An 18,657-nucleotide genomic window follows, 5' to 3' on the forward strand; every position below is an offset into this window, starting at 1 on the left:
TGGCCACCCTTTATTGACTTTCAATATTTTTTTCCTTCTCTTTTCCCATTTCTCTCCATCTTTTGTCCCTTTTGCAATGGGTCCTGCTCACCCGCCCAATGTGGGAGTCTTGAAACTAGAGCTGGTGAGATCACTACATTATTTGTGCTGGAGCAACACCTGAGTCAGAATCAGGACACCAAGGTGCTAGGTGCTGTATGGACAGTCTCTGTCCCAATAAGCATCTAGTCTTGAAGATGAGGCTACTAACCTCTCATTGCAAGTGAGTTAACCTCACACCTCTGTGCCCTTGCCCCCCTCCCACTCAAACAGGAACCTCCCCTTACACTGAACCCCAAGCCAGAGGCGCCCCATCTCAGTTTGATGGATGTAACTCTGTACCAATTAACAGCCTCTCAGAGGGTTGAAGGGGGAGGAGAGTCTTCCCTGCGCCAATAGGAAGGCAGAACTGCCTCATGAGTCGGCCCCTTTGATCTTTAGAGGTCTAAACTCAGCCCCTTCTTCCTCTTCCCGACCCCTGAATGAATGAAGTCCCTAATGGCCAATGAGAAGTTTTCGTTCGGCTTGATGGACTTTCCCACTCTCCAATAGGAGCTTAGAATCGTGCCGTAGCCTCCAATGCGATGTCAATGATGAGCGCAATGGGCGGGCTCTGCCTCCCAGGCGGGCGGAGAAGGCCGCGGTTATCGATCCCGCTGCTGGAGGGAGGCGGCGGCGAAGCAGCAGAGAAAATGGCGGCCATGGCTGCGGAGGCGGCGGCGACTGCAGCGGTGCCGGGCGACGGGGGAGCCGGCGAAGCCGAGCCCGAGATGGAGCCCACCCCGGGCAGCGAGGCCGGCGCAGACCCCCTCCCCGCTGTCAGCGAGGCCGTGGAGTCGGCCGTGCCCGATGGGGACGAGGCCGACGGGGGAAAACCCGCTCCGGGGGAGGCCGAGGAGCCGCCGCCGCCCGTAGAGCTCGCCCGGAGCCCGGCTAGGACCCAGGAGCCGGAACCTGCGAGGACGGAGCCGGAGGAGCCGGAGGAACCGGAGCTGGGTTCGCCCCAGTCCGAGCCTAGAGAAGCGCCCAGCCCGGAGCCCGAGGAGGCGCCGCAGCCCTGCCCGCCGCCTGCTGGGCACCCTGAACTTCCCGAGGAGGAGCCGCAGCCCTGCCCGCCGGCTGCTGGGGGCCCCGTGGAGCCGGAGCCCGGGGAGGAGCCGTGCCGGCCGGAGGAGGAGGAGCCGGATGCTGCTGATGCTGCCGCTGTAAAGCCGGAGTCCCCGGCTGCCGGCTCCCCGGTGGCCCCGGCCGCGGGGGAGGCGGAGGCTCCGCTACTGCCTGGCTCGGAGGTGCGGGTCACCCTGGACCACATCATCGAGGACGCGCTGGTGGTGTCGTTCCGGCTGGGGGAGAAGCTCTTCTCCGGGGTCCTCATGGACCTCTCCAAAAGGTGAGATGCCGCTGGAGACCAGCTCCTCCCGGCCGGGGGAGATCAGCGCTTCGGGGGGATCCCCGGGCCTGACCCCGAGGCCCTCAGGGACTTCCGCAAAGGGGGAGAGCGGGCCCGGGCTCCGCAGCTCTCCGTCAGCCGCCTCCTCCCCTCCCCGTTGGGAGATGGCGTGTAGGGGACTCAGACTCCGTACAGAAGGAGTCCTTGGCCCTCCATCCTTCCTGGAGGTGGAGGCGAGGTGCTTGGAGCCGATTTACCCCTTCAGCTCAATCCCGTTGTGTGAGGGAGGAGGAGGAACTGACCCGTGTTAATTACTCCCTATCTAAAGAACCCGGCCCTTATCGCAGGGTAAGCCCCAGGCCGTGCCATGATGGGTGGGAACGGTGCCCCAGCAGCCTCGTTGCATTGAGACAATGCCTAACAGCACCTTCTCCGACCGCCAGTTCTGATGCGATGTAGCCTCTGCTGCTGCCACGCACGCTCTCTGGTCCTCTGGCCTACTACTGGGTTAAAGGTAAGGGAGAGGCCCTTTCCTTTTAAGTAATAAAAATAGGATAAAAGCTGGTCACCAACCAACAAACCTCCCCCCAGCCCCGCTGTTTTGTGCTGCTGTTTTAAATAATAAGAGTTGTTGCCTTGTGGGAATTAGAAAATATGAGAGAGGCAGGAAGAGCACATGGTCATTTTCCTCTAACTCAGTTAGGATTCATCTTGGGCCTTCCTAATCCTACCGTCCTGGTAACAGTCATGAGCCTGAACTGCAGAGAATTTGCCTGAGCCTCCCTCAAATCATAGGGGTCTTCAGATCCAGAGTTCTGTTTTGGGTGCTTATCACTAACTTACAGCTTGCATTGACCAAGTCACGTCATATTAGCCTTTAAAAGCCCACTGACACTTTTTGGATTACAGTAGTCTTCAAATTGAAGGTTCTTGGAGCCCTGAAGGGTTTACTAGTATGATTCTCCTTGTGTATGGGGTAGGGCTTTCTCTTCAAGGAACCAATATCCACCTAGTAAATCTGGGCCTGAAGAGACAGTTTTGTTAGTTCAAACCTAACATTTTGGGGAAACTTGCACAACTTGATGGGAGTAAAAATTGTTCAGAAAATTTGAAGGAAAGTATTTAAGGATATAAATATCTCCACCGCCCCTCCCTTCTTTGGTGTTTATAGTCTAATACTTCAGCATTAAGCAAGTACAGAACAAAGTGACATTGACTAGGCTATTTTCATTGCCTGTTCTAAATGAAGTGCAAAAAGTAAAAAAACAAAAATCTTGGAAAACGGAATTTGCAAATGTTCTTAAACTCTAGTAATCCAAGATAGTGGTTCTGACACAGAGAACCTGTATCAGTTTTCAGAAATTATTTACCTATGTAGTCTCTCTGTTCTTAGTGCTTCCTTCAGAAATGGGGCCAATGGCTTTGAGCACTTTTGCTTTGGGGTCAGCTTGTTTTTAGGGGCAGATGTTTAGAGAGGTGTATGGCCTTTTCTAAGTTCAATGAAGATGATTTAAGATGTTAGAAACATCTTAAAAATCATGGACGCTAATTCCACAACTCAGAACTTAAACATCTATAGTTTGAAAAGTCTAAAGGCACTTTCACATTTTGTTAAATTGATTTGAGGCTGATCTTTAATTGTGTACATTTCTAGCATGAAATACTGAAAAGCCCCAAACCAGTGACGGGCGCATTCAGTTACCCATCTAGTTAACTTATTTTTTAATTCTATTCTTTTGTAGATCTGAAGTCCAGACCCTCAGAGTTGCTGGCTCTCACTCTGTTCAGTCACTTGCACTATGTGGGTGTCAAATCACTTGCCATTAAATGACTCTGGATCCTGTATGTATGAGTAAGGAAAATCCTGATTTCTTTCCCCTCCTGAAAAAACAAACAAATTACCTGCAACTTATTAAACACTTCCATTTGACCCAGTGTATTCTCTCAGATATAAATGCCTGGGGTTTCTGGGTACAAAAATTGTCTCACCACTGAGGATCCCCCAACATGTGGATTTCCCATATCCCTTTGAGGCACAGAGTCATCTGCATAGAAGCACTATGGCTCCACACAGATGAGGAGGAGCTCCTTGATTCCTTGGTAGTGTGGCTTCAGTGGATCCATGCTTCCAAGATTGCCCCAAACCATTTGTTAAAGGTAGGGGGAAGCATTCCTCATCACAGGGCTTTGTGAAAAAGGTAGTACAGCTAAGGGTTGTATTACCTTTTCTTATGGGCTGATGAGGGAATGATGCATCTTCTGTGTCTGTCCATGTTTCTCCTGGACTTCATGGATGGTTCCTCTTCAGGTGGATGTGGAAGATAGTTTGGACTTTTTTTTTTTTTAATCAAAGCTCGGGAGCGGGCCTAGGGTGAGAATTGGGCTTCCTTACATACAGGCTCTGCAATGTTTTGCTAGTGATACCAGTGTATGTGAACTGGCAAGTGAGATCTGGACTCAAATACCCAAAAGAAGAATAAAGTAGTAAGTGAACTTTAGAAATGTGCTAAGCACTTTTTACCTATAGAATATTTCAGGACTTAAGTGTTAAACACATTTTTTAGATAAACTCAACTTCTGTGCTATTTTTGTTTTGCTGCATTAGCTTATCTAGATTTTTATGCTTTGGAGGCCTGTTACTGCCTTAGGACAGTGCTGTCAATATCAGAAAACTGTGATCATCTCCATTTCATTTTTATGAGATGTATAATTCCTATAGCAGGGTTTGTTTAAAAACATCAATAGTATACAAGTTTTGACTAACCTTAACTCTCTTCTGGGAGTCTGTTTACTGAATGTTGCAGCTTTTTATAGGAATCATTACACTGGGGGAAAAACCAAACCAAAAGCCCCACAAGTTCTAACATGGGTTCACTTGAAATTGTGGGAATCCTAATATAGAAAAAAAATATGTCCATTGGAACTTTGCTCCCACCAGTTCATCTGAATTTGTGGGAATTTTTCTAAACTTATCCAGTGCAGACATGGCCATCGCCTCCAAATCTGCTTCTCCTAGAAATCTTAAACTTACCAGTTCCTATGCAAGTCAAGTAAATTTTTAGTAAGGATAAAAAAAATCTAACCTAGTCCACTCTTTGTTTGTTTGTTTTTAATGGTTACCAACATCTTCAGTTACAGGTGCTAACTCGCCCTACCCACAGTGAACTATGGGTGAGGGAAATCACCTTATGCTCTGAAGAATGAGGATTAATAGCACTTGCATTCTAGCAAATGGAAATGAGACTGCTGTTTGCCTCATTATCATATGGCAATGACGTTGAAGGTTAACTTGGGTGTAAAAAATATATGCATTTCATGCAGGCAAGTTTATTGCCCCTCTAAATTTTAGTGCTATCACTCCTATATTGTGGAATGGAAGCACAGCCAAAATGCCTTCAACCAATTTTTGTTGTTTTTCTTTGAACGTTTACTACTTCTATTTCTGCTGCTGAAATGAAATGCTAGCCTTTGTATTTATTCCTGCAGAGTTTCAAATGAGGTCAACAGTGCATATATAAAGGAACATTGTCAATTACATTTTAATTGACAAATAACATTTTTTCTGTTGGAGTACCCCCTTTAAATAGAATGTCCTGTTTAAGTATTTATGGCCCTCATCACGTTAGTGCAAGTGCCCTAATAACTAATGAATTTTATCCACACAATATCCCTGTGAGATAAGGATGTGTTATACCCACTTTTACAAATGGAGATCTGAGGCACAAAGAAATTTAGCAGTTTTCCCATGGTCACATAGGAGGTCAAAAGTTGATCTGGGAATTCAACCTGGGTCTTCTGGGTCCCAGTCCAATTCCCTACTTAATTCCAATTGAACATTCTTCATATCAATGACCTAGTTCTTATATTTTTATTAAAGGGAGTTTTTGTACCTAAGCTGATGTTCTGAAATGTCTTTTGGGAAATTCAAGAGCAAGCATCACTGAGCCCACACTCTTACATGCATGTCTGATGCTGATTTTAATTCTAGTAGTGCTGCTGCTATTACCTTTAAGCGCCTCTTGCATCGTCTCAGGAAGGTAATGCTTGAGAGCTCCTTCCTAGTGCATATGTGGTGGTGGTATCTTAATGTATGAGATGGGAAGTGCAGCTGACTATCAATGATCATGCACATGGTGAACTTGGATAGAGATATTTTCTCTAACATTTTAATTATAGTAATATCGGTTGCCATCTGCAAAAATTGTTAGATACAATTCCTTTTAAATTAATGTATTTCTATGCTTGCAATGTATTCTGAGGGTCTTATGACACTGCATGCCCCTGTATTGGTTTGTGATACATTAATGCCACCTGCTGGCTCAGAATTGCTGCAAGGCTCACTCTGCACCTGGAGGAAGCAGACAGTAGGAAGTATAGCACTTCTAAATCTTAAGAGGTGGCGTGAGAGTGCTTTTCATCCTGTTGGAACACTATTCCAGGATTTAAAACTACATGGGGCTGAGTCTTAAGACTTCACCGTGTCTAGTTTTTTTAAGTTCTATTTTCTTATGAACAGTCACAGAATTCTTAGTTTAACAACAGAAAGATTTTGTTTCTAGCCCTGGTATATCATGATGTACTGAACCTTAAAAATCATCATTCTGATGTTCAGGGTTTTTTCCCTTTTTGAATTTCATCATAGCAGCCCTGGAAAGAACAACCATGAGAGCTAGAAACCAAAGTCTTCTACTATTTGAAAGCACGAGATACCAGAATTCAGAGGAGAGAGCATTAATCTCTAGCAGTCTGACATATTGGCAGACAAAGTTATATGAAAATTGGGTTTTGGTTGGAACAAAATGGTAATTGAAGTGATTTTTAAAAGCAGAGTTGTCATGTAACTTATCCAGTTGGCTTAACTGAACTTTATAAATCTTCAACTCTTTTTGTAAAATTACTATTTGTTGCTTTGTTATGGTGCTCTCTCCCAATGATACTTCTAAAGTGGTTAGATGCTTATGTTGCTTCTGCTCACATAGAACTTGTACTTCCATATGTAGAAAGAATTTGTGGACCCCAGTGAGGTTACGTGAACTGTCACAGTTTGTTTGATATAAACATATTTTCTCAGTGTTTAAAGCTCAAACGTGGCAGTTTGGTGTTAATTAAAGCATGAGCTTTGGAAAGTGAAATTGATTAGTCTGTCTTCACTTTTAACACCAAGCAAAAGCGAAAAATAAGATTAAACTTGAATCTTTCAGTTTTGAGAGTCTAAGGTTGTGGCAACGATATCTAAAGACAGTTTACCTATATATTTTTACCTGGCTGTCCCTGAAGAGGTAAAGAATTTCCTCCAGTCAGCTTCCTTAAACCAGTGTAGCATTCTATTAAAAAATGCAAGAGAACTGAAAAATGGTCCAAATCCCAGGTTGTCATGAACAACTGCTTAAATTTTGGTTTTCAGAAGGAAATACAGTGCAGGTTAATGTTGTCTTAGGTTTTATGGAACTACTAATGTTTACAAAGTTAATATTCAGTTACAAAAATTGGGGGGAAGACCAACTTCTGCCCATCTTTTGACTCTGTAGTATTATTTCTCCTCCCTTCCTTGCCTAATCTGCAAGTTGTCACTAAGGCTATGGCTACACTAAAGTTTAAGTCGATATAAATTGTCACTTGGGAATGAATTAGCCATTCCCTTGAGTGACATAACTTATGCTGACTTAAGCGCTGGTGTCGATGTTGCCGGGAGAGCCAACATAGCTACCGCTGCTTGCTGGGGCTGGAATCATTAAGCTGATGGGAGCCATCATCTTAGAGCAGCTATGCAGAGAGCTTGCAGTGGCACAGCTGCATTGGTGGAGATGTGTCTCTGAAAGCTTTCTAGCCATATCTTAGGAGTCACAATCTCTTTCTGGTGACTAAAAAGTAGGGAAATGCAGTTGTTCTTTGGACTTGTGAAAAAGCCAGGTAGGACAGCTGTTTAGGAAACAGTCAATGTCAAATTTCTCTGTAGTGTCTGCTCTTTCTTTGTCCATAGTGATGGGCTCTTGGGTGCTAGTGTAATGCAGATAATTAAAAAGAATTATGGAGGTGTCAGTTAAAGTATAGATTCGCTTATGTATGAAAATTACAGCATATTCTTCCCAAAAGCCTAGCACTTCCTCCAAGTATAGAGCAATATTTTTGGAAATTTAAGTAAATCCATTAATCACATTAATATTAATTTTAAAATGAGTCTCCTAAGATATTATGTATCCTTTCAGACCTCTTTATTGTTCCTGATGACAAATTCATTTTAATAATGGAATAAATGTAGACTCTTCAAGCTTCCCATAGAGTAAAAAACTTCACTGGAATCTTGTACAGAGACTACGTTTGAAAGAAATAATATATTAAGTTTGTTCATTTTTCATCTTCATAAAAGAGAGGCTGAACAAGATCTCATCTAAACTTAAATTTTTGCTGGGGTAGTTATACTAAATAAAGCAAAATAAACTTTATAACTACATCTGCACTAGGGCTTCAGTTGTTTTACAAAGGAACCACACCACTAACTGACACTCCTGTGCTGGCAAAAGTTTCCAGTGTTGATAACAGAGAACTCCACAAAGAAATGCCCTATTTTAAAATGGCTGCCATCTTCTGTTGTTCTCAGTTGGACTGACCTTAGAATATATGGCCAATGCATATATCTGCTTCTTATAGTGTTCTTCTCCGCCTTGTGACAACATAGGATGCCACCGTGTTTCCTGAGGGCAACTTCACTTCCCTTCACTTGAGGGAATGTGGGGACAGGAGGGTGGAGGGGAAACTTGGATGTACAACCTGGTATGTTCTGACTGCTTTATGTCACTCTGGAGCACAACTAAATGTGCTAAAAGTTAAAATCGAAAAAGACTTCAGTTGACATTAATCTTTCGATCATTTTGAAATATTGAATGATAGTATTTTCTGACTTTCTGGTTTAGTGTTAGATATTTTAATTAAAAAGGAAATTCCCAGACAAACTACACTGAGGTGAAGTGAAGGCTGAGCATATACATCAGTGATTTTTTTTATTGGTTGAATGACTGTAATCAGTGCAACATGCTTGTTAGTCTTTAATTAAAAGTTCATCTACTAAAAAGGGATTGCACAGTTTTGACAAAACCAATTTAAAAAGAACTTGCGTTTATAGGTATGAAAATTGTCTAGATCAGCCCAGTATCCCCTAGCACTGTGTCATGACAAAAGAAAAAAGCTGTATTGAGTATACAGGTTACAGGTAAAAATAAAAACCTGTTTCAAAATTGGCATGTATTTTTTACCTCAGTGTAACCTGATTATCTAGGCATGCTGATGTGGAGATGAAGCTGCAGAAAACTTTACATGGAGCTTCCTTCCAATTCTTCCAGAAGGAGAGGAGAGGGGCTACATTCCCACCTCTGTGGAAAAATCAGGGGTTTGGACCCACGCCATACACAGATCCTTCAGACTTCTCAGGAGATGGCCCTGTGTTTCTATACTGAATGTGGTTTCACGAAGCTGTAGTTGGCTGGTGTCCGTGGGGTTCCCCCTATTTCAAAGAGGGGTTTCTAGTTTCAGGGTTGCAGTCTAGGTAATACAACTTCTAGCTGTTTTTACATCAATATTTTCTGTTGGTGGTTGGTGAGCTTCTTGCCCCTCGTTTGTAGCCACAGACCCACAGGGTCCTCTATGGGTGGGAAAGATGCAGTGAAAGAAACTGATTCCTCTGTACATAAGGGGAGCTACAAGCATGCAGCTGCAAGCAGTACAGTGTTTTCTCAAATTCAGTGTGCTAGGTGAAGCTCAATCTGGGCCTTCAAAAAGCCCTATTGGATATTGATCCAGTTCCTCTGACAGGTGTAACTGTTAATTCCTGATGTAACTTCATTAAAACACAACTCAATATTTAACTGTAGCAATTTTTGACTTCAATTGGAGGATGTTTACATGCTCAGAAGTTATACCAAATAAAGACTTGATTGATTGTCATTTACATGTAAGTGAAATATATTATCCCATAAGTATTCTGTTTAGATGTAGAGTCCATCAGTCCAACACTGGCTGCACGGGACATGCTTAATTATTACTACTGGCAGATCCTAATAAGCAACGTTTGGGGTGGTGAAAGACATTGGCGTGTACTATGTGCTGTTTCTACAGAAATGGAAGTAACTCAAAGTGTAGATGCAAGCTGTTCTGTAACTTTGACTAAATGAAATACTGCATTTTCTGAACTGTGAACTCTGGTGCCATATTACTCTGGATGGAAATAAACTACAGTGGAGTTGCATCATAGGCGCATTTAACTTATGCAATTTTAACTATATGCACTCGGCCAAACAAAAAGAGAAAAATAACAATTTAAATACTGTACCTGTATTGCGGGCAATTCTGCCCGCCATTCCACTCAGTGAACGTTTGACTATACACGATTTTCACCTTACGCGCTGACTTCAGAACCTAACCCCCACGTAAGATGCGACTCCCCTGTACTGAGAAAATAGTTCAGCTTCTGTGGATACCTATTCAGTAAGGTGTCCCAGTGGATACTTAGTATATATTTAGGTAGACACTTAAAATCTACACTAAGCAGAATAATAGTGAAATATTTGGGGTATGTTCTAGATACCCGTGTTCAGGATACTGTGCTTGGTGTTAAGTAGCTTACATAATATATAACCAATATAGCTATTATGGAATACTCATGTGCATAAACAGTCAGATTGGAGTTTTATTATTAAACTAATTCCTTCAAATTCTGAGTAAAATATTTCAATTAATCAGGTAGATGATGCTTGAAACAAAGATGCTCAGAATTAAGTGGTGCTAAATATTCTAATAAATGTAGCCAATATGCTACAAAATGTTTGAACCTTAAACCAAATGATTCCTGTCTTGGCTGCTGCAGAACACGCGTAAGGAATACTGTACTGGGTATGAATAACAAAAAATCAGACCATTGTAAGCTGTCAGTGATAACACATCAGAGGTCAGTGGACTCCTTGTAAATGATGTGTTAAACCAAATCTGATTCTTTCCTGAAATATCAGCTTCCTGTGCTGATTTAGATTAGTGATCATGCATTCTCATAAGAGTTATGCCCAGACACCATGAAATCATAAGTCTTTTCAAGAGACTGAAGAAACATGGCTCACATTCAGTCATTAGATTTAAAACTATCCTAGTTGGCTTTTCTCTGCAGGAGGTTTCTTTAGCTTGCTAGAAAAGCTTTTTTCCTCTTCCACTCTCCTCCTAATTTGCAAGTGCAGGAAGGGCTCACTTAAGTCCTACCCATTAAAGTAAACCTCCATGCCATCATGCATTGTTTAAATGCTTGTGTGCATATGTTTAGACTAACGAACACTACAGAACTCCTAAATAGGTTCATAATCGTAGAAGAGCGTTTATAATGTGTACCCACATTTCTTGCTTTAGTCTTGACTTAATTCATATACAGGCAGAGGCTCAAATATGTCACGTTTTTCTTGTGGTAGCTCACGCCACTTGAGAACAGAATGCTGAAAGTATACATAATTATTTTCTCCTCGCTACCCTTCAGAGAACTTTAATTTTGATAAACTGATTTAACTAGGAAAAAAGCAAAATCTACATAAATTTGTGAGAAGCTTCTGCAGCTTTTGGTTTTACTGATGTCACTTAACTAGTCTATACATAATTACCTCTGAATATTCATTAATTCTCGTAGCTCACAGGACTTGCACAAAAACCTTATGAAGTACTTGACCAGTGATTACTTCAAAAATGTAGTGATGTGATAAATTTGGTAGTATCAGAAATGGTCTTTGTTTTAAAAGTAAGGCTGATTATGCTTCAGTAAGTTTCCTTATTTTGGTAAAGGTGATCTGGCTGTGTCCTACTTCTGCTACTTCATGTCTGAATCATTCTTCACTCTTCTCTGAGATTGCTAAATCTTTCTTCATTTACTCTGTTTTTAACACTACTTCAAGCCATCCCCTCATACCTAAGCACATAAAATCCCTAACAGCATTAATGCTCATGCATCCAGTTTGTTATCTTGGAGGCTGAAATGACCTCTGATTGATGTGTCAAGCTCATTACTTAAATGCAGTGCATTACTATAAAATGTTAATAGGAATAGTAAAGTCTTCCCTCAGCAATATATATCTGAAACAAGGGTACAGGTCCTGATTCCTACTCTGTCACAAAGCCTCAGGAAAGCCAGGTTAACTAGCCCTCGGAGGGGAATTCCTTGGTTGGTGGCAAAAACTGGCATAGCATTTTCTACATCAACCCCTTCCTGATATAGGTGTGGGTTTTTTTTTTTTTTTTTTTTTGACAAAGGCCTGGAACACACCTTGGAGGCTCATATGCTGCCACTTGTAATTTAGAGCAGCTACAGGTCTGCTCTGAATTATGGCACACCTGGGCTAGTACCTGGGTTAAGTACTCTACCTTTTGCCCTGCCCTCCAGTCCCGGGCCAGGCACAGCTCAGTTACATAAGAGGCTCTAGCACAAGATCTTTCCTGGTTTGCAGATGAGGACCTAGGGTGTAGTTGTAGGTTGTGTAATTACATCACAATGAATGAAAAGCTATAGATTACATTGTCCTATGAACCATATAAATCGCACACGACTGGGAGTCATGCATCAAGAATAAATTTTATTTTTGTATTTAGCAGATCATAGAATCTGTGATGGTAACTTCAAGGGATGTCATTCTGTTTAATAAAAAGTAATATTGTACCTGAGACAGGTTCTTTTTGCATGGAACCCTCTTGCTTAGCTTTACCATTGTATTTGGATATGAGGACAAATTAAAGATATCACTTGCAGTGTTTGCCACTTTGCATTTATTTCAAACTGGATGGTTAATCAGGCCTAACTTATGTTGCATAATTGGTTTTGGTTGTTTTAAAAGATGGCATTCACTACAAACCTTTTAGATTTACAGGATATACTTCAGTTCAGAGCACCGGCCAGTAAAGGTGACTCATGATGGCAAGATTAATCTGAAGAGTGGTGGTGCACTTTTCATCTTAGAATTTTTATAGTGGCATTTTTCTTGTGGTCCTTCTTCACCTTTTCTAATACCAGTTAACCAAAACACTTTCATTAAGAACTTGAAAACATGTAGAAATTCTATCAAAATTAAAACCGTTTGCTCTGTTGTTCGTTTGAAACACTCTAATCTGTATAATACAAAGAAACTGGGAGTGGAGCAAAAACACTTAGCAGAACACCTTTTTGAGGTTTTGTAAATAGTGAGTGACTACAGAAATAGAGATGGGGCTTGATTTTTATTTTTTATTCAGTACGTATTTCATCTGATAAATTAGTGAAAACTGAATAATATTTGGCAAGTTACTTGAGTAATCACCCTTACTGTTTCCTTTGGCTTTGTTAGATCTGCTCCCTTTGTCTTTTTCTTCCTTTTTTTCCCCCCTCATGCAATAGGAAAGAAATACCATTTGTCGTCTTCAGTGTTTTCCTTCCTTCCTTTCTCTATCACCCCTACTCTCTTCTAGTTCTCTCCTTCCCAAACATTTCCACTTCAATTCTCTTTTCTAACTTACCCCGTCAATCTCTTCCTTTATCCCACCTGCATGCTCTCCCCACCCATGCATCCAGACATAAGCTCAGGAACTTTACTAGATGCCTGATAACCAGCAAAATAAACTTATTAATGACGGAGAGATACAAGAGATGGAAGGTAGCCCATTGCTGTGGGGCAATGTCCAAGTAAGAAGCCAGCACCCATTTAGCTGGGGAAAACTGGCTGTACCGAACCTGATTTAGGAGCTTCATCTTTCAATTCATACAGGGCCAAATTTTGGCTCCAGTGAACTCTTCGTACTAGAAGCATGGACTCTTCAGGGGTATTGTCTTGTCTTATCTCATGTTTGAAAACATTGGGGGAAGTCTTGATTAATGTTAAAATACAGTAACTCACTTAACGTTGTGTTATGTTCCTGAAAAATGCAACTTTAAGCGAAACGATGTTAAGCAAATCCAATTTCCCCATAAGAATTAAAGTAAATGGGCGGGTTAGGTTGTCTGGTGAAAAAAAATTCCCTGCAAAAGACTGTGTGTGTACACACACTCTCTCTCTAATTTTTTTTTAAACAATTTAATACTGTACACAGTGATGATGATTGTGAAGCTTGGTTGAGGTTGTGAAGTCAGGGTGGGATATTTCCCAGGGAATGCCTTACTGCTAAATGATGAAGTAGCTTTTGGCTGAGTCCTCAAGGGTTAATCCATTGTTGTTAATGTAGCCTCACAGTCCACAAGGCAGCACGAATGTAGGGAAGGGAGATAGCATGGCGGACAGAGACACACACCTTGTGTGTGTGTGTGTGAGAGAGAGAGAGAGATGCGCATTACCCCTCTAAGTACGCTGACCCCACTCTAAGTACACTGCCTTGTTAAGTAGATCAGCAAGTTGAGACATCAGCTGCTCCCAGGAAGCTCCCTCCATCCTGAGCCGTATCCTGTCGTCCCCCGGCCCCCTCTGGAGATGGGGTAAGTGGGGTGCAGGAGCACGGAGGAGGGGGACACCCTGACATTAGCACCCCTCTCCACCTCCCCTGCACAGCAAGCAGGAGGCTTCCGGGAGCAGCTCCAAGGCAGAGGGCAGGAGCAGCACATGGCAGTGGGGGGAGGGACATCTGAACTGCTGGCAATTGATAGCCTGCTGGGCGGCTACTGCACAGGGAACTTAGGGGAGCGGAGAGCTGATGGGCGGCTGCCAGTTCACCCTGGTTCCAAGCCCCCACCAGCTAGCTCCAACGGGCTGCTCTTCCTGCAAGCAGTGGACAAAGCAGGTGGCTGCCAAACGACATTATAAGGGAGCATTGCACAACTTTAAACGAGCATGTTCCCTAATTGATCAGCAACGAAACAACGTTAACCGGGACGACTTTAAGTGAGGAGTTACTGTACTGTAAACTAGTTCTGACAGTAGAAAGTTACAGCAAACTATGCAATGACAGTTCCCGGTACATCCATTATAAGCACTGCATTTTATAATGAAGAACCCAACTTCACAGTGAGTTAATACAATGTACTCTTAAGTTGGTATGTACCTTTATTTAAACGCATCCCAGAACTGTCTCATGGGTCCTGTGCTTCTAAGTTTCACAGAGCTTTGAGAGGGAAGACAATAGAATTTGTTAAGTAGGAACAGTCGAGCATCATTGCTACTTGTTTTTGCAGCATCCACAGAGGACTAGGTGTTGTGGTCTTAAACCGCCCCCTCCAAAAAAAAAAAAAAAAGTTTTGAAAATCTTATACTATGTAAAGTGATTTAAAAATTGTTTCTGGTTGCTAGATTTATACTATAGCAAATACAACACTTTCCAGTAAGCACTTGATGACCAAAATGAGAGAGAGGTTACTGAGTGTAAAGCTGACCTTAAATTGAGGCTTCTGATTTTGTCCCTCTTTCAACAAGGTCAAACAAGTGTGATTGAAATCATTAGGTGAGCTGCTTATTTGTTACAAACTGTCTAAGTTTGAGCGGTATATGGTATTCACATCTTTATATAAACTTGAATGACCTCTGTTAAAGTGGTGGGACTTAAAAGCCAGTTCTCAGTGTTATTTACCATGGTCTGCAATACTTGCCTGAAACAAACAAAAAACCTAAGAGCAGAGACACCTATCCTCAAAACTAGCTATTGGGGAGGTTTCCAAACTGTCTGCTTCGAATTGGAGGTAAGTAGACCTAGGTGGGACGTGGAGTTTTTAAAAAATGTTTAATGGCAAATGGGGAGTGAAACCCTGCAATGCAACAGAATATAGTTAGTTCCTAAATTAATTTGCTGTCCTTTATTGTTTTTGTTTGGGGAAAGAATGGCTTGATGATAACCCAGTATCATCTAATCAAACTATTATTGTCCTCTTTAGGAAAAATGGCTGGTTATTGGCTCACTGAGACAGTAGACACAAGTCTCTCTAAACTAGAGACAAGGAAAAATATAGAAGTGGACCCAGGATCTGGGGGTGGGGAGAGGAGGAAGGTGGAGTGTCAAATGGCTACATTGTGGTACTTTCCTGTCTGGATATTGCCACTTGACAATGTAGCCCCTCATCTCAGTCTGGTCTGGTAGCAATTTGGGGCTGACACTTGTCAGAAACCCATGTATGAAGGGGTGGGTAGATGTGGAATGAGTAGATGTAACAAAGAGGGAAGAATTGAGTCGATAAGATAGAAAAATAGGATTTTAAGAATATGCAGGTAATTTTTGTGGGGGGGAGAAACAAGAGAAAATATAGGAGAGGTAGTAAAGAGCATAATTGTGACTATAGTAAGGGATGGTATTCCTCTGATGTGAGAGGCCAGCAGCTGTCTGACTGATTAACCCCACCTGCCACACTTGGGAGAAGACCTGAAACCTAATGGGCTGTTCCTCATAAAAAAAGGAGCAGGTAGCAGTAGCCAGTAGAGGCTGGAGCTACTGTTGGGAGGAACTGCACCCAGAAACAAAATGGACAGAAGGGAGACTGGAAAATCCTGTTATCACAAAGGCTCTGAGGTAAAAGTCAGGAACTTCTGGACTGAGGAACTTCTGGGCTTGAGGGACAGACTTAGAAGTTTTGATCTTGTTTTGTTGCGGAAACTTGAAATAAAATAAAAGAAACTGCAAGAACTGACCCTGTTGGAAATGACCTTCTCACAGAGTCCAGGGAAGGCTCACAGGGAGAATGCTGGCTCAACCAGAGCAAGCCTGGGTCCAGCCGGAAGAGAGGGCTATAAGAAAGGCCCCAATCCTTTACAATAATGTAAGGAAAGAGGTGTAAAGAGAGAACACATTGGAAAACACTAGGGAAAAAAACCATTATCTTTAAGAAAAATAATTAAATGGAAAACTTATCTAGGTTTTTAGTTACCATTATCAAGAGTACAGCTCTCTTGTCCTTTTAAATTGTAGGGCTTAGTGCATGGCAGGTAATGTACTATCATATCTTGTCTGGTAGGATTACTTCTTGGGATAATGTCGATTGTATGCATTTTTCAAGTCCTGATACCTTAATCTAACTGATCAAAAAGTGGATACAGATCTTCCTTAACAGTATGGAAGAAATTAAAGTTTCTTGATAGCAGTGACTATGTAATGCAGTAAAAAACATTGCATTTTAAGTATTGTGAATTTAATAGCTGATACTGTAAATACTTTCCTAAAATTTAACTTTGCTTTGAATAAATTACCTCTGAGCCTCAACAAGACCAGAGTGCTATTTGTGTAATGTAAGTATTTTTTGACCTGATAAACATAATGGTCTATTTGGTGGACCTTTAAGGCAGTTAGAATCTCAGATTTTCAAAAATGAGTCCCCAGTGGATTTATGCCAGGTGTACTCTTTCTCCAAATAACTGTAGAGGTATTTGTTCTTTTCTGAGTGTATATATAATGTCTGAAGCTTTCAATAATGAATCAGAGAAATAGTTAAAATGAACAAAAAGAACAGGAGTACTTGTGGCACCTTAAGAGACTAACAAATTTATTTGAGCATAAGCATTTGTGGGCTATAAATTTGTTAGTCTCTAAGGTGCCACGAGTACTCCTGTTCTTTTTGGTGATACAGACTAACACGGCTGCTACTCCGAAACCTGTTAAAATGAAGAGTGTTCTTCTGAATTAATGGAGGCGTGTCTAAACTTTAGATATTAAGCAGGTCGAGCCCCCTGAACTGAATTTCAAAGGGAAGCTAGTTTATTTTGTGGGGAAGGGAAGAGCAATACACACCAGCATGTGTAGAGGTGCACTGTACTTCTTAAACCAGGGGTCCCCAACGCGATGCCCGTGGGCGCCCTGGCGCCCACCGGGGCGTCTAAGTGCACCCGCGTACTGGCCATCAGATGAGCATCTGCTGAATTGCCGCCAACAAGCTGGGTCATCCAGAGGCGTCGCCGATATTCGGCGGCATTTTGGTGGCGACGCCTCTGGATGACCCAGCTTGTTGGCGGTATTTTGGCGGCGACGCCTATTGACGTCGCCGCTTGTCAGTGGCATTTCAGCGGATGCTTGTCCGCCGCCACGGTCCTCCATGGCTCGTCATCTGGCGCCCGCCACACGAAAAAGGTTGGGAACCACTGGCTTAAACTGTTAACACATACTATTCTTGTTCTCTTTCCTTATAGCTCAAAAGTCAGATGAACAAAACAGTAGCTGGTGTGTAGGTAACAGTCATGACTATGTCAATATGTTAGTTTTCTGTAAGTTTTCGGGTGTTTACTTTCAGCACTTTTGTGGAAACCAAACTCCACTGAGGTTGCTCTTCCTCTGCAAAATTATATATGGTCTACAACTGGGAGGAATAATAGCCCAGGTCAGTTTGGATGCAACATATTCATTTCAGCTTTGTCTGAAGATTACTTTGTTTATAACCTCTAACTTTTTTTTTACCACATTTAATCAGTATGCATTAAAGTAAATCAGTAAAGACTTGTGTTGACAATGTAAAGAATCTTCTAGCACATACAACGCCCTGTTTCATAATAGAGCAACATACTTGCATTTAGTTAAGCTGTAAGTGACACTGGTCTATAAGTACCCGACTTCATTTACTGCAATTATGCACTTAGTTCATGTTGAAAAGAAAGAATGGTACAGCCAACACTAATGTATGCTGCATGACAGCCTCTTATCTATGGGCTTGTCTGAACAGCAGTGGTTAGCTCAAGTTAATGTACTCAGAGTGGTTGGTTAGCAACTAGTGAGTTGTAACTATCTGTTGATCCCCACTGCATATTAGCTCATTTGAACCTCAGTAGCACTTGAGCTTCAAACCATGTCCCTAATGGTGTAGCTAGCTTGAGTTTAAAATACCACTTAACTTGAGCTAGAGATCTTGTGTGTGAATCGGAATCAAGTTAGGGGCAAAACTCAAGTTATACCTTAAGCTAATAAGGCAGTGATGTAAACACAAGTGGAAAAGAGTTTAATCCTACAAGCATCAGGTTTCTTTAGGGATATTTGAAAGTGGGTAGGTAGTTATGAAACTTGGGAGATTACCATTTCCCCCACTTGTTTTTGCCTCAGAGGTGTTGTAGAATGACAAAACATGGCTTTCTCTGTATAGCGTGTGACAGGAAATGTTGCATGCCTATGGGTAGTCACTGCAGAAGCGTGTTGCCCAGTCAAAATTGAGCCAGTGCCCACTCTCCTTTCAGGGATTTATTTTCCATTGGATTAGAATTAAGCGTTTGGGTCTGCTGCACATACTCCACCAAAACAGTTGTAGCTTGTTAAAACTTGTCTAGGGCTAGCTGGGAGAAATAGAATGGCATAAG

At 42.0% G+C, this 18,657-nt stretch overlaps 1 protein-coding gene across 8 annotated transcripts in view; it reads left to right on the forward strand.

The window, feature by feature from the left end:
* The first annotated feature begins 540 nt into the window (after window positions 1–540).
* The window catches only part of PWWP2A (PWWP domain containing 2A), a 41,068-nt gene continuing 22,951 nt past the window's right edge, over window positions 541–18,657 (forward strand). For 6 of the 8 annotated variants that reach the window (XM_045028771.1, XM_045028773.1, XM_045028774.1 and 3 more), the window contains exon 1: window positions 541–1,429. In XM_045028771.1, coding sequence (XP_044884706.1) covers window positions 624–1,429 — 806 coding nt within the window. In that variant the 5' untranslated portion in view covers window positions 541–623. Of the gene's footprint in view, window positions 1,430–1,910; window positions 1,944–3,253; window positions 3,272–18,657 lie in introns of those variants that run through there. The other 2 variants (XM_045028775.1, XM_045028776.1) reach the window with 2 other exon arrangements.

Source organism: Mauremys mutica, chromosome 8 (assembly GCF_020497125.1).
Source record: "Mauremys mutica isolate MM-2020 ecotype Southern chromosome 8, ASM2049712v1, whole genome shotgun sequence".
Lineage (NCBI taxonomy): Eukaryota > Metazoa > Chordata > Testudines > Geoemydidae > Mauremys > Mauremys mutica.